This window comes from Sorex fumeus, unplaced genomic scaffold (assembly GCF_029834395.1).
Source record: "Sorex fumeus unplaced genomic scaffold, SorFum_2.1 ptg000036l, whole genome shotgun sequence".
Classification (NCBI taxonomy): domain Eukaryota; kingdom Metazoa; phylum Chordata; class Mammalia; order Eulipotyphla; family Soricidae; genus Sorex; species Sorex fumeus.
This window is the reverse complement of record NW_026606093.1, coordinates 16,457,135-16,470,272: the sequence shown is the minus strand read 5'-3', so window position 1 is coordinate 16,470,272 and position 13,138 is coordinate 16,457,135. Positions and strand designations below refer to the sequence as shown.

The following is a 13,138-nucleotide window of genomic DNA, read 5'->3' as shown; positions in this document are numbered from 1 at the left end:
TTTTTGTCTATTTCTTTCATCGATTGCCCTAGGGTGAAAGTCACCATGATATGAGGACATTGAAGATGCATAAGGAGAAAACATCATAAGAACGAATAAAGCCTCCTGCCTATAGATATGGCCATGTGATTTATCATCTTTAAAGAAGGTGCTAAAGCCCCAGCCTTCATATCATATAACCCCTGCTGACATTCTAAGTGTAACTTCATGATACCAAGCTTAAATCAGCCAGCTCAGATAATGCTAAATTCTTAACTTATATAAAATATGTGAGAGAATAATAAACATTTACTATTGTTAACATGAGTATTTTAGAGTTGTTTATTTCATAACAATAGTTAATTATTATAAAGAAAATGCCATGAGGGACTTCCTTCTCCAATTTGAGTGGATAAGAGAATAAGACTCTCTCAATGCTTAACTGTGCATCCCATATGTCCTTCTGAAGTCAGCTGGTTCCAATTTTATTCTTTAACTCTTGGCAAATATATTTTATTTGGTCACAAATACACACAACATAAAATACATACACAGATACAGATTTTTTACCTCTATAGGAAAAACAAAAATCACAACAGGTATGTAAAAAGTTAATGCACAGAATGTAAGAAAACATTGCAAAGATCCTTATTCACTCACACTTAAAACGAACACATATTTCAGAGGAAGACAGGGACATACCATATCCACAAAGATTTCACAGTTGGTTTACAGCAGTACACAGGTGTTAAGAGGTTAATCAAAGGAGTTAGAGATTCAGGTAGTTAGTTACTCTTGAACTGACAGAATGCTAGCAATACTAGTATGACTTCTAAAGTAAAGACAGAAAGGAGAAATCCATGCCCCCTGCACTAATGTTCTGCAAGCTGTCAGCTAGGTCATAAAGCAGTTCAACAGAAATTCCACATTAGATTTCATTTTGAATATGAAGGACTGTACAACATCTACTTCCAAATCCACATCACAGAGAGTTTACACAGCAGCTTAGAATGCCAAAAATCTCAACATACAAACTGGCTTAGAAACCCAGAAAACAGAACTTTCACATCAGTTCATAAGTTCATAAAATGTCACTATAAAAAGCCAAAAAAATAAAGGAGCAATAATAGGAAAGATGGGGGACAAACACTTTGCACAATCTGCCACATCTGTTCGTAGTGCTGGTGGCCCACACTTAAAGAGAAACATTGACACCTGAATTCTTCTTCATGTCACAGGTGAAATAGGATAAGTGTCTCTTAGAATCTACCTTGCAGTCTACAGTCCCATCTATGACTTCCTGGCCTTGCCTGTCAAGGAGTGACCCATATAACCAGGATAAGCTTATGGGAGTTACCCACTTATTCCTGCCCAGTGGTCTTCACACTATTTTCACATTTCAGATCAGGGTTCCCTAAGCACCCTCTGTATTTTAGTAAAAAATGGTTTCCACTGTACCCTTCGAGTGTCCTCTTCCTAACGTGACAAATCCAGATGAGATGAAATTATGAAGATCAGGTCCTCCACTCCGATAAGCATCCTTCCCATAATGTCCTGCAAGAATATGGGGCAGAATTATCTGGAGCATTCAGATAACAAGAATAAAAATAACACAGTCCTAGACTAATTAATGTAGAGAGTGCAGGTAATCAAGAAATATATATATCGTCCACATGGTAAAGCCTGGCAAGGCTACCCATGATGTATTCGATATGCCAAACACAGTAACAATGTGTTTGCTATATGCCCAATGTTACTGGGCCCGCTCAAGTAAATCGATGAACAACAGAAAAGACTGTGACAGTATATATATATACATACATATATATATATATATATATATATATATATATATACTGTTAACCAGTAATATATACTCCAGAACTAGAAATGCAAAAAATAAGGAACTGGGCAGATTATGCTAAAAACTGAGGGGCACAAAAGACATTTTTTGATTGTGGCATTTTGACATCTCTGACCAATATTGCTTGTCAGCCATTATTTCTTTAGTTCCTATACAATTCACTTCTCTCTCTTTCTTGCCTAGTTACTTTGGTTCTTTCTTCCCAAAGCATGCAGATGTGGGACTTTTATGTATGTGAATATTTAGGAATCAGATCACATCCTTATGGAACCCAACATCATCTGAGACTGTCAAGAAAAAATGGAGGTTATGAAACAATGTAAAAATATTTGTGTTTTATTTTTATTTCTGCAATAAGATTTAAAGAAACTGTGATGAGGAAAAACTTAACATTTTTAAAGGAGAAATTTTATGAGAAAGAGACTTATGCTCTACTTATGATAATGGACACAGAATTTCACAATATGCTTAAAATACAGGCATTGTTGAGAAAGAAAGGACTCTAAATAAATGCCATAATGAAGTACATACACGTAAAATGAGTTAAAAACTTTCTGTCATGTTGACACAGAAGCATGACAAAGACTATTTCTAATTATAACAGTGCAGAATTACCTAAGATATAATATTAAGTTAAAAATTGACAGAAAAATATTGTATAAGGCCCAATGCTATAAACAATTCAAACCAATACATTAAAAGAGAGAAAAAATTGAGCATTCAGCCAAAGAGAAGGACAACATGGAGGGCGGGATCCACAGATCCCGAAGGAAAAAAAAAAAAACAGGTTCCAAAAAGAGCCGAGATCATCGGGAAGCCCCAGATGGTGTAGGTACCGCATCCCGCCTCCCCCAGATGGAACCCCAGTGACCAGAAGCCTCTACAACCACAGCTCGAGTATGCGGGAACTAGGACTTTTCCTCAAAACCGCACGTCGCTTATGCGGCCGCGCGACATCTCTCTACATACAAAGGGATCCATATATACAAAGTAAACCACCCAACGTTTCTATCTGAAAATCATAGTTAAGTTTGGAGCACGGCCACAGCCCCAGAAACACAAGGACTTAATGCATAACCCAGCAGCTTGGAGCAGAAAAGTGAACGGACTATGCGTTGATACAGGCCATCAGCTCTGTCCGGAGGGGAAAGGGTGTTGCCCCAGTCGCCTTCTCCTCTCTGGAAAGAAAGATGGCGACCGCATGGGAGCCTTGTGGACAGCAGGTATGAGCCGGGGGAGTGGGGGCGACTAAAACCTCATGGGAAGGGGGGCGTTCCGGTCCGTCCTTCACGCCCTACCGAGGTCACCAGTTGCCCCCCCATGAGCGGCTCTCCAACACGGCCACAGCCCCAGAAGCACAAGGACTTAATGCAGAACCCAGCAGCTTGGAGCAGAAAAGTGAAAGGACTATGCCTTAATCCAGGCCATCATGTCTGCCCGCAGGGGAAAGGGTGTTGGTCCCTTCCGCCCTCCTCCATCTGGAAAGAAAGATGGCGGCCACATGGGAGCCTTGTGGACAGCAGGTATGAGCTGGTGGTGTAGTGGCGACTAAAACCTCATGGGAAGGGGGGCGTTCCAGTCCGTCCTTCACGCCCTACCGAGGTCACCAGTTGCCCCCCACGAGCGGCTCTCCAGCACGGCCACAGCCCCAGAAGCACAAGGACTTAATGCAGAACCCAACAGCTTGGAGCAGAAGAGTGAAAGGACTATGCGTTAATCCAGGCCATCATGTCTGCCCGGAGGGGAAAGGGTGTTGGTCCCTTCCACCCTCCTCCCTCTGGAAAGAAAGATGGCGGCCACATGGGAGCCTTGTGGACAGCAGGTATGAGCTGGGGGTGTAGTGGCGACTAAAACCTCATGGGAAGGGGGGCGTTCCGGTCCGTCCTTCACGCCCTACCAAGGCCACCAGTTGCCCCCCGCGAGCGGCTCTCCAGCACGGCCACGGCCCCAGAAGCACAAGGACTTAATGCAGAACCTGGCAGCTTGGAGCAGAAAAGTGAATGGACTATGTGTTAATCCAGGCCATCAGGTCTGTCCAGAGGGGAAAGGGTGTTGCCCCAGACGCCTTCTCCTCTCTGGAAAGAAAGATGGCGGCCGCATGGGAGCCTTGTGTACAGCAGGTATGAGCCGGGGGAGTGGGGGCGACTAAAACCTCATGGGAAGGGGGGCGTTTCGGTCTGCCCTTCACGCCCTACCGAGGCCACCAGTTGCCCCCCACTAGCGGCTCTCCAGCACGGCCACGTCTCCAGTGCACAGAGACCAATTTCTTAACTATCTGACTTTCAGTAGAAATACTTCCAGGGTCAATAAGTAAAATAGCAGAAATCTAAAACCAACATTTAATTCTTGAACCCAGCTGTAGAAAGCAAATCACTTCACAATGCTTTTTCAGCATGTCTGATTTGGGGGGGGGGGTAAACTCTAAATAATAGTGGTGAATCTTTTATTGAAACAATGAATCTAATCAAAGCAGATAGAGTGTTAACTAGAATTCATCTGCCCCACAGGGACTGGGAGGGGTGGGGGGTGGGGTTTTACTGGGGTTCTTCATGGTAAAAAATAAGTTTTGGTAAAGGGAAATGTGTTTGATATTTGCATGACTGAGACCTAAACCTGAAAGCTTTGTAACCTTTCCCATGGTGATTCAATAAATAAATTAAAAAAAGAAAAAAAAAAGATACCAACAACAGTGAAAAAAAAAAAAGAGAGAAAAAATTCACATGAAATAACAAGTTTTTGAATATTTTGAATGTCTTATTTTATCTTGGGCTGGAGCGATAGCACAACAGGTAGGGCGTTTGCCTTGCATGCAGTCAACCCGGGTTCGATTCCTCCATCCCTCTCGGAGATCCCAGCAAGCTACCGAGAGTATCCCGCCTCCACGGCAGAGCCTGGCAAGCTCCCTGTAGCTTATCTGATATGCCATAAACAGTAACAACAAGTCTCACAATGGAGACGTTACTGGTGCCCACTCAAGCAAATTGATGAACAACAGGAGGACAGTGATGCAATGATACAGTATTTCATCTTGCCCTTCAAATTTTCTACATTTCAATGTAGATTTAATTTTTATTGAAAATAAATTTCAATACATTTATTTTTCTATAATGAGAGTGAAATTATTATTTTATTTTATTTTTTGGGTGATACCCAGCGATGCTCAGAGCTTACTCCTGGCTATGCACTCAGGAATTACTCCTTGCGGTGCTGGAGGGACCATATGGGATGCTAGGATAGAACCCGGGTTGGCCGCATGTAAAGCAAATGCCCCACTCGCTGTACTATTGCTCCAGATCTGAGAGTGAAATTATTATATTAAGAGTAAAATAAAATTCTAAGAGAAAATTATGACAAATCAAAGCAACCTGACCTATATATATTTTTTCTTTTCTTTTTTTCTTAGTTGTTACTGTGTCTGGCATATCGAATACTCTCGGTAGCTTGCCGGGCTCTCCGAGAGGGGCGGAGGAATCGAACTCGGGTCGGCCATGTTGGCCGCTTGTAAGGCGAACGCCCTACCCGCTGTGCTATCGCTCTTAGTAGGCACTCTCTGTATTAGGACAGCTCTAATGTGTGACTGCTTGCTAAAATGATCTATCATGATCAGGATCACGACCATCCTGTTTTTCGCGATTGCCTCGAGCAGGCCCCAGTAACGTCTCCTTCGTCCTAGCCCTGAGATTTTTTTTAAAAGTGCCATGTTAAAAAAAAAAAGCACGACATCTTATCATCTTATTCCTACTTTGGACAAACTGGCAAGCTACCGAATATAACCTGCCCACACGGCAGAGTCTGGCAAACTCCCCGTGGCGTACCCAATATGCCAAATACCAGTAACAATGAAGGGTCTCATTCTCCTAAAATGATCTAAATGATTTAAAAATTACAGATATCCAGATACAACAGTGACAGATGTTTCAGGGGTTCTGATTCAAGTGGTCAAGGTTTGGGATCAGACAAGAGTATTTTTGAAAGAGAAAAAGTGGAGAACCAACCTATGATTATATTATTAGGTTGGTTTCATAAAAATTTGTCTCGATTTTCACGAGTGACCAATATCACCTACTGAGTTTTAGATTTCATAGTTATTTCTTTTAGTTGTTTTTGTTTTGTTTTGGGGTCATACCCGGGGGTGCTCAGGATTATTCATAACTCTGTGCTAAGGAATCACTCTGTGAGGTGTCAGTGCTGGGGACTGAACCCGGATTGGGAGTGTGCAAGCCAAGCACCCCAACCCACAGTACTATCTTTCAGACCCCAAAGTACTTTCATTGAGGAGTATATTCTAGATAGCTCAATATTTCGCTTATTTATTACTTTAACAAAAAATTTTCAAAATTGAGAATGCATCAGAAAGACCAAGAGGCTCATGGAAAACACTCAAGTTTCTATAGATAGATATGGAAGAGAACTCAAGATTTTGTATTTCTATCAAGTCATCTGGTACTGCTGATGATGCTGGACCCGGGGCCAACACTGAACACATGTCCTCATGCACTAGAAGCATGAAAACTTTAGAATTTTCCCCTCATGAGGAACTCTGTAGCTTCTCATGAGGAACTCTGTAGAAGTCTGTGGTAACAACCTAGATTTTTATAGAATTGAATTTGAGACTTCTGCCCATATACCAGTATAGATTATAGCTTCAGAAACTAGTTTCCAGATACAAGACCCACCAAACTATAGTTGTAAAAATTCTTCTTCCTCAAGGATGAAAGTGTGGAAGGTTACTGGTTTGGGGAACCATATATGCTACAAGCCCCAGGAGGAACGAGGAGCCTTGTGCTATATAACAAGGTCACTTCTCCCCATCTACTTTTCTGACAACAGAATAAGAAGAAAAGGAGGGGTACATAAACTGTCTTCAAGAGGGTCTATAGAGATAGAAGATTAGGCTCTTGTCTTGTATTTCGAGAACCTGGGTTCAGTTCCTGGTATGCTATATGGTCCCCTGGGTACCTACAGGAGTGATTCCTGAGTGCAGAGACAGAAGCAATCCCTGAGAATCACCAGGTGTAGCCCTTCCAGCCCCCTGTCTCCAAAAGAGAAGAAAAGGAAATAATTAAAAACTCATAAATTTGGGCCTAATTAATAAAAATCCTATTATACATTCCAAAGAACTTAGGATAGTTTATTTTTTGTGTGCTTCTTGTAAATAAAATAGTTGATAGGCAAATCAATACATGGAAAGATAGAACATAAAGCAGTGCCTGTTCTGTTTGCAAGTTATTTTTATCTTCAGCTGCAAAGTTCTCTCAGGTCTAAGCTTTGCTCTGGTGTTACGTATCTATGGAATATGATTGTTTGAAAGGAAGTGGAAGAATAATGGTCACCTACTAAGAGGCAGGAAGAGGTAAAATATTAATTTTTGACAATAATGATGAATATTTTGTTTCACTGTACACTTTTTCAAGATCCTTCACATATATTATTAACTAAAATTGTTTTGATTTGTTTTTTGTTTTGGTATATTTTTAGGGCCACACCTAGCAATGCTCAGAGCTTACACCTGGCTCTGTGCTCAGGGATCACTCCTGATGTGCTTGGGAGACTTTCTGGGGTGCCAGGAATCAAATCCAAGTCAGCTGTCTGCAAGACAAGCCCCATGCCCATTTATTAGTGTTCCATACCCAATTATTAACTAAAAATGGAATAGCTATAGAATAATAATTTGTATATTATTATTATTTCCCATTTTATTGACAGAGAAGTTAGGACAAAAAGTCAAAAGTAAGTTGATGACTTTTTTCCATCACTGGCATAAAGGTCTTCTGACTCCAAACACCAGGTTCATTGCATTGTGCAAACAAAGTTACATTTATTACTCAAGAGCTCTGTATAAAGCTCAAAGTTTCATTGTTACATCTCCAAGTGTATGAAACTTCTGGATCCCAAACATAATGGCCTTTCATTAAATTCACAATCTTTCTAAAATTCTCACCCTAGTCACCTCATCCCATGATCAAATGGAGTGATTGTTCTCTGAGACTTTGTCTAGGACATTCTGGTAAGCCAGAAGTTCACTTGGAGATATCCAAGTTTACAAGTATTAGAGCTCAAGTATGTGAAGCTTAAAGTACTAGAGTTGGAAAAGTAAAGAGATGTTGTGGGTTCAGGATCAAGACATTCTAACAGAAATAGCTGTAAATAGTAAATAGTAAAATGATTTTGGAAAATGTCGAGTTAAATGAAATAAAAGAAAGCATCAAAAAGTCTAGGGTCACAGCAAATGGGCACCATAGTTGTTTTAGACATACATTGTTCCAGCACCAATCCCACCACCAGTGTAAATTTCCCTCAACCAGCATGCCAGATTCCCTTCCCCACCTCTAACCCCCTAGCATGCAGGGGGTTTTTCCCCCAAGACTTTTTAACTGAATATCTGTGAAAGAGATCCTTACAAAGCTGTTCATGATTAGGTTTCAGTTGTACAGTGTTTCAACACCCATCCCCCCACCAGTGTACATTTCCCAGCACCAGTGTCTCCCTCCATCACCCCTCAACCCATCCACAGCCTTCCTCTATGGCAGGCACTTTTCTCCTCTCTCTCTCTCTCTCTCTCTCTCTCTCTCTCTCTCTCTCTCCTCTCTCCTCTCTCCTTTTCTCCTTTTGAGCATTGTGGCTTCCAGCCTACATCTTTACAGACACATTTCTGTTTGGTTGTTAAAGTTTTGGTTTCATTATTTCAGTACTGTTGAGTCTGGATTTAAATACGGGCTGGAGCGATAGCACAGCGGGTAGGGCGTTCGCCTAACAAGCGGCCAACATGGCCGACCCGAGTTCGATTCCTCCGCCCCTCTCGGAGAGCTCGCCAATATACCGAGAGTATTTGATATGCCAGACACAGTAACAACAAGGTCTCCAATGGAGACGTTACTGGGCCCGCTCGAGCAAATCGATGATCAACGGGAGGGCCTTTACCTTTTACCTTTTACCTATATTATTCCTTTGTAACACCTGCAGCTAAGGGTGATCTAGGTATCACAACTACAACTCCTCCTTTAACCCACTGCATTCCCTTTTGAAATTTTTCTAAGTACTACACATAACTGATAGCATCCTGTGTTTGTCCTTCTAGCTTACTTCATTTTCCATATCTTCCAATTCTATCGATGTTGCAGCTACTTGCATGATTTTATCATCCCTTATATCTGCGAGGTACTCCATTGTATATAAATGCCACATCTTCATGATCCACTTATATATTGTTGGGCATTTAGGTTGATTCCAAATCTGAGCTATTGTACTAAGCATTGTAATGAATAATGATGCTTATCTGTCCATTGGCATCAATTTTTCACATCCTATAGGTAGATAACCTAAAATAGAATTGCTGGGTCATATGGCAGATTAACTCTAAGTTTACTGAGAACCCTCCATCCTGTTTCCACAGGGATTGAACCAGACAAAATTTCCACAGATGGTGGATGAGAGTTCCTTTTTTTTACCACATCCCTGCCTACAAAGACTGTACACAATAATTGTTGATGCAAGACAGTTTTTATTGAAACTCACTTAGTAAAATGTGAGGGGAGAGAACGGAAGTAGTGTGTGTTGAAGAGACAATACAGACTTCTTCAGAGCACAAACTAGCAAGCAAAGAGACAGAAGCAGGCAAGTGAGATACGTACTCAATGGAGAATATGGATTTGATGAGTCTTTTCTCAAGTTCTTTATAGATTATGGTCTAATCCCAAAGTCTTTAATTCATTTTGAGTTGACTTTTTTAATATGTGAGGTATGGGTTGTTTTAATTTTCCTCCGCCCCTCTTCGAGAGCTGGCAAGCTACGGAGAGTATTACGCCCGCATGGCAGAGCCTGGCAAGCTACCCACGATGTATTCAATATGCCAAAAACAGTAACAAGAAGTCTCACAATAGAGACGTTACTGGTGTCCACTCTAGCAAATCGATGAACAATGGGAGAACAGTGCTACAGTGCTACAGTGCTATCCAATTTTCACAATTCTGTTTGTTGAAGAGGATGTTTTATTCCATATTATGCTCTCAGCAATGGCTCCTATTTGGGATACTTTATGATTCCATACAAACTTTAATATTATTATAGTTATATATTTTAATATAATACAAGCTACTTTAAGTATTAAAGAATGCAGTCTGAATATGTATAGGGATTGCATTTAATTTATGTAGTAATTTAGGTAGGATGGTCATTTTGACTATATTGACTCTTTCAATCCAATAGCATGAAATCTTTTTCTATTTCCTAATGTCTTCTGTTACTTAAAGTGTTTCGAAGTTTTCACTTTATATCCCACCTCTTTTATTTAGTTGATTCTGAGGTACTTGATGTTTCTGGACACTATTTTAAATGGAATAGACTCTTTGTTCTCTTTCTCCTCTGATTGATTATTTATCAACAGGAATGCAACTGTGTGTTGACTTTGTAGCTGCCCACTATGATATACTAGATTATTGTTTTTAGAAACTTTTTTGTGAAATATTTAGGATCTTCAATGTAATCATTGTGTCATCTATAAATAGAGATAATTTGACTTTTTTATAACTTGGATTATTTTGCTTTCCTTTTCTTGCCTATTTTCTTCTGCTAGGATTTATAATACAATGTTGATAAGAGTGGAGAGAGTGAACATCTTTGCCTTGTACCTGATATCAGCAGGAATACTTTCACTTTTATACTGTTAAAAATAATACTGTTTATGGGCTTTTTATAGATAGTCATTACAACCATGAGGAAGAATTCTTCGGTCCCTAATTTTTAGAGAGTTTTTATCATAAATGGATGTTGGGTCTTGTCAAAAGCTTTATCTGAATTAATAGATGTAATCATATGATTTTTATCTTTCCTTTTACTAATGAAGTAATCATGTTAATTGATTTGAATATATCGAACTAATCTTGCATAGTGGAATGAATCCTTCTTGATCATGGTGTATCCCTTTGTGATGTGCTGTTGGTTTGCTTGCTAAGATTATTGCTGAAGATTTTTGCATCAATGTCCATCAGAGATTGGTCTGGAATTTACTTTTTTATATTCTTAAATATGATCTGATTGGACAATGTTCAAAATGCACTAAAAAAAGGTGTGTTGGGCTTTTTGAGGATGGAATGACATATACATATCCATTAGTCCCACTCTCCTAGTTCCTCATTAGGGTTTTTATGTCTTCTGATATTCTGTCTAGTTGATCTGTCCAGTGGAGCTAGTAGATTGTTGGAATTTCCTGCAACTATTATGTTTCCATCCATGTGTTTCTTGAGGTTTGTGATAATAAGCCTTACAAACTTGGTAACCCTATATTTGGTATGTATATATTGATTAGAATTAGTGAATCTTGGCCTATTGTTCTCTGTTCTTCTGAAGAGATTTTTCTTTTATCTTTTTATCCCTTTTTCTCTAGCATATCTTAAACACTTTTTGAAAAAGTTGACTCTAATTTTATCTTTTTGAAGGTCAGGAAACAGTTTCTGATGCTGTTCTAGACACATCCTCAAATTTGAGCTCTCAGACTTACCTGGGCTTACCTGGACAACACACAGATTATTGGATGCCAATCCAGAATTCATGATTTAGTAAACTAGAGGTGAGAACCATCAATTTTTTTACTTTAACAAGTTTCCAGGTAATATTCATAAATCTACACATCACACATAAAATGACTGAATTAGAAAGAACTATTGGCAGGTCAGTTTTCAGCAGGACCCAAAGTCAATGCTAGGTGGTCATGTTCTAAAAGGATATGCAGGGGCTGGAGCAATAACACAGCAGGTAGGATGTTTTCCTTGCACACATTCAACCCAGGTTTGATTTCCAGTCTCCCATATGGTCCCCTGAGCACTGCCAGGAGTAGTTCCTGAGTACCAAGCCAGGAACAACCCTTGATTATAACCTGGTATGACCCAAAAAGCAAAAATAAATAAATAAATAAATGAAAGGATGTGCAATTTTTATATTCTCCAAGGGAAGAATCCATTTTGCCTAAGCTAGAGAAGTAGTACTGTAGCACTGTTCTCCCATTGTTCATCGATTTGCTCAAGTGGGCCCAATAACGTCTCCATTGTGAGACTTCTTGTTACTGTGTTTGGCATATTGAATACATCACAGGTAGTTTTCAAGGCTTTTCTGTGCGGACAAGATACTCTTGGTAGATTGCCGGGCTCTCTGAGAGGGGCGGAGGAATCAAACCTGGCTCAGCCACATCAGCAAGGCAAGCACCCTAATGCTGTGCTATCGCTCCAGCTAGAGAAGTATGAAAAAGAATAGTTAATGAAAATGCAACAGGTAAATAGCCCTAAGAAAGGTGGAGTCAATACTGCTTCTTTGTTTTGGTGATCATAGTGACATGAATGGCATGATAGACCATCAGGATTCTTTAGCTCAAACACACACAAAATGACATTTTCTCTCTTCTGAAGTCTGCCCTTCTGCCAGTTATCAAAACATTAGGCTGAAACAAAAATTCTAGACAGAATACGTTTTCAGAGAAATTCTAGCAGAGCTATATACAAAAGTTATGTAGACATATTTGTTATGTGAGTATGTGAATGCCTGTGTTACAATAGAGAGCATTCGACTTTGGCACTACCAACCAGGCTGAATTGTGCAGAGTAGAATTAAATGACCCCACTCCCTCCAGTGTGCTGCTTCACTCTCCCCATCAGCATCTTGCAGATGCTGGAAGTCATAGAGGCAGCGTGTGAAGGGACAACTGCTCCCAGGCAGAAAGCATTGTAAAGCTCAAGAGAGCTGTGTTACTGGGTCCTTAGAATTGTGCAATACTTGTGGCTTTGATAAGGACCTGACTCTGAGACTTAGAGAGACTTGCTGGAAGAAACAGCAAGAGGTAAAAGAGGTATTATCTGGATAGTGTTCTCAATAATATTTGGAAGAAATTTTCCTTTGTGAAATTAAATTCTCCAGTGCCACCCTCGAGAACGTTATGCGATGACTGGAATCGGAAGGAATGGGAGTGAAGATAGACGATCGGCAACTACACCACCTTCACTTCACTGATGACATCATTCTAATAACACCAAATATCAGCCAAGCGGCACGAATGCTGACCAACTTCGACCGTGAGTTGAAAAGGTCGGACTGCAGCTAAATTTCATGAAGACAATGTTCATGAGAAACAGACTAGTTCCTGACATTCCATTTGCCCTCAACAGAATGCACATCTCTGAATGCAGCAGTTATGTTTACCTAGGTCGAGAACTCAACATGACAAACGGCCTGGCACTTGGACTGTGCAGGAGGAAGAGAGTGGTGTGGAACGCCTTCCAGGGCATTGAAGAAGTGGTTAAGAGGACGGAG

The 13,138-nt window shown here is 40.3% G+C and overlaps 1 protein-coding gene across 1 annotated transcript in view; it reads right to left on the bottom strand.

Moving 5' to 3' along the window:
* SHISA6 (shisa family member 6) overlaps positions 1 to 13,138 on the bottom strand; it is a 444,694-nt gene that overhangs the window by 204,725 nt on the left and 226,831 nt on the right. Inside the window, exon 3 of the mRNA XM_056117818.1 lies at positions 1,438 to 1,533. Within this exon, the coding sequence (XP_055973793.1) occupies positions 1,438 to 1,533 (96 nt within the window). The remainder of the gene's footprint in view (positions 1 to 1,437; positions 1,534 to 13,138) is intronic.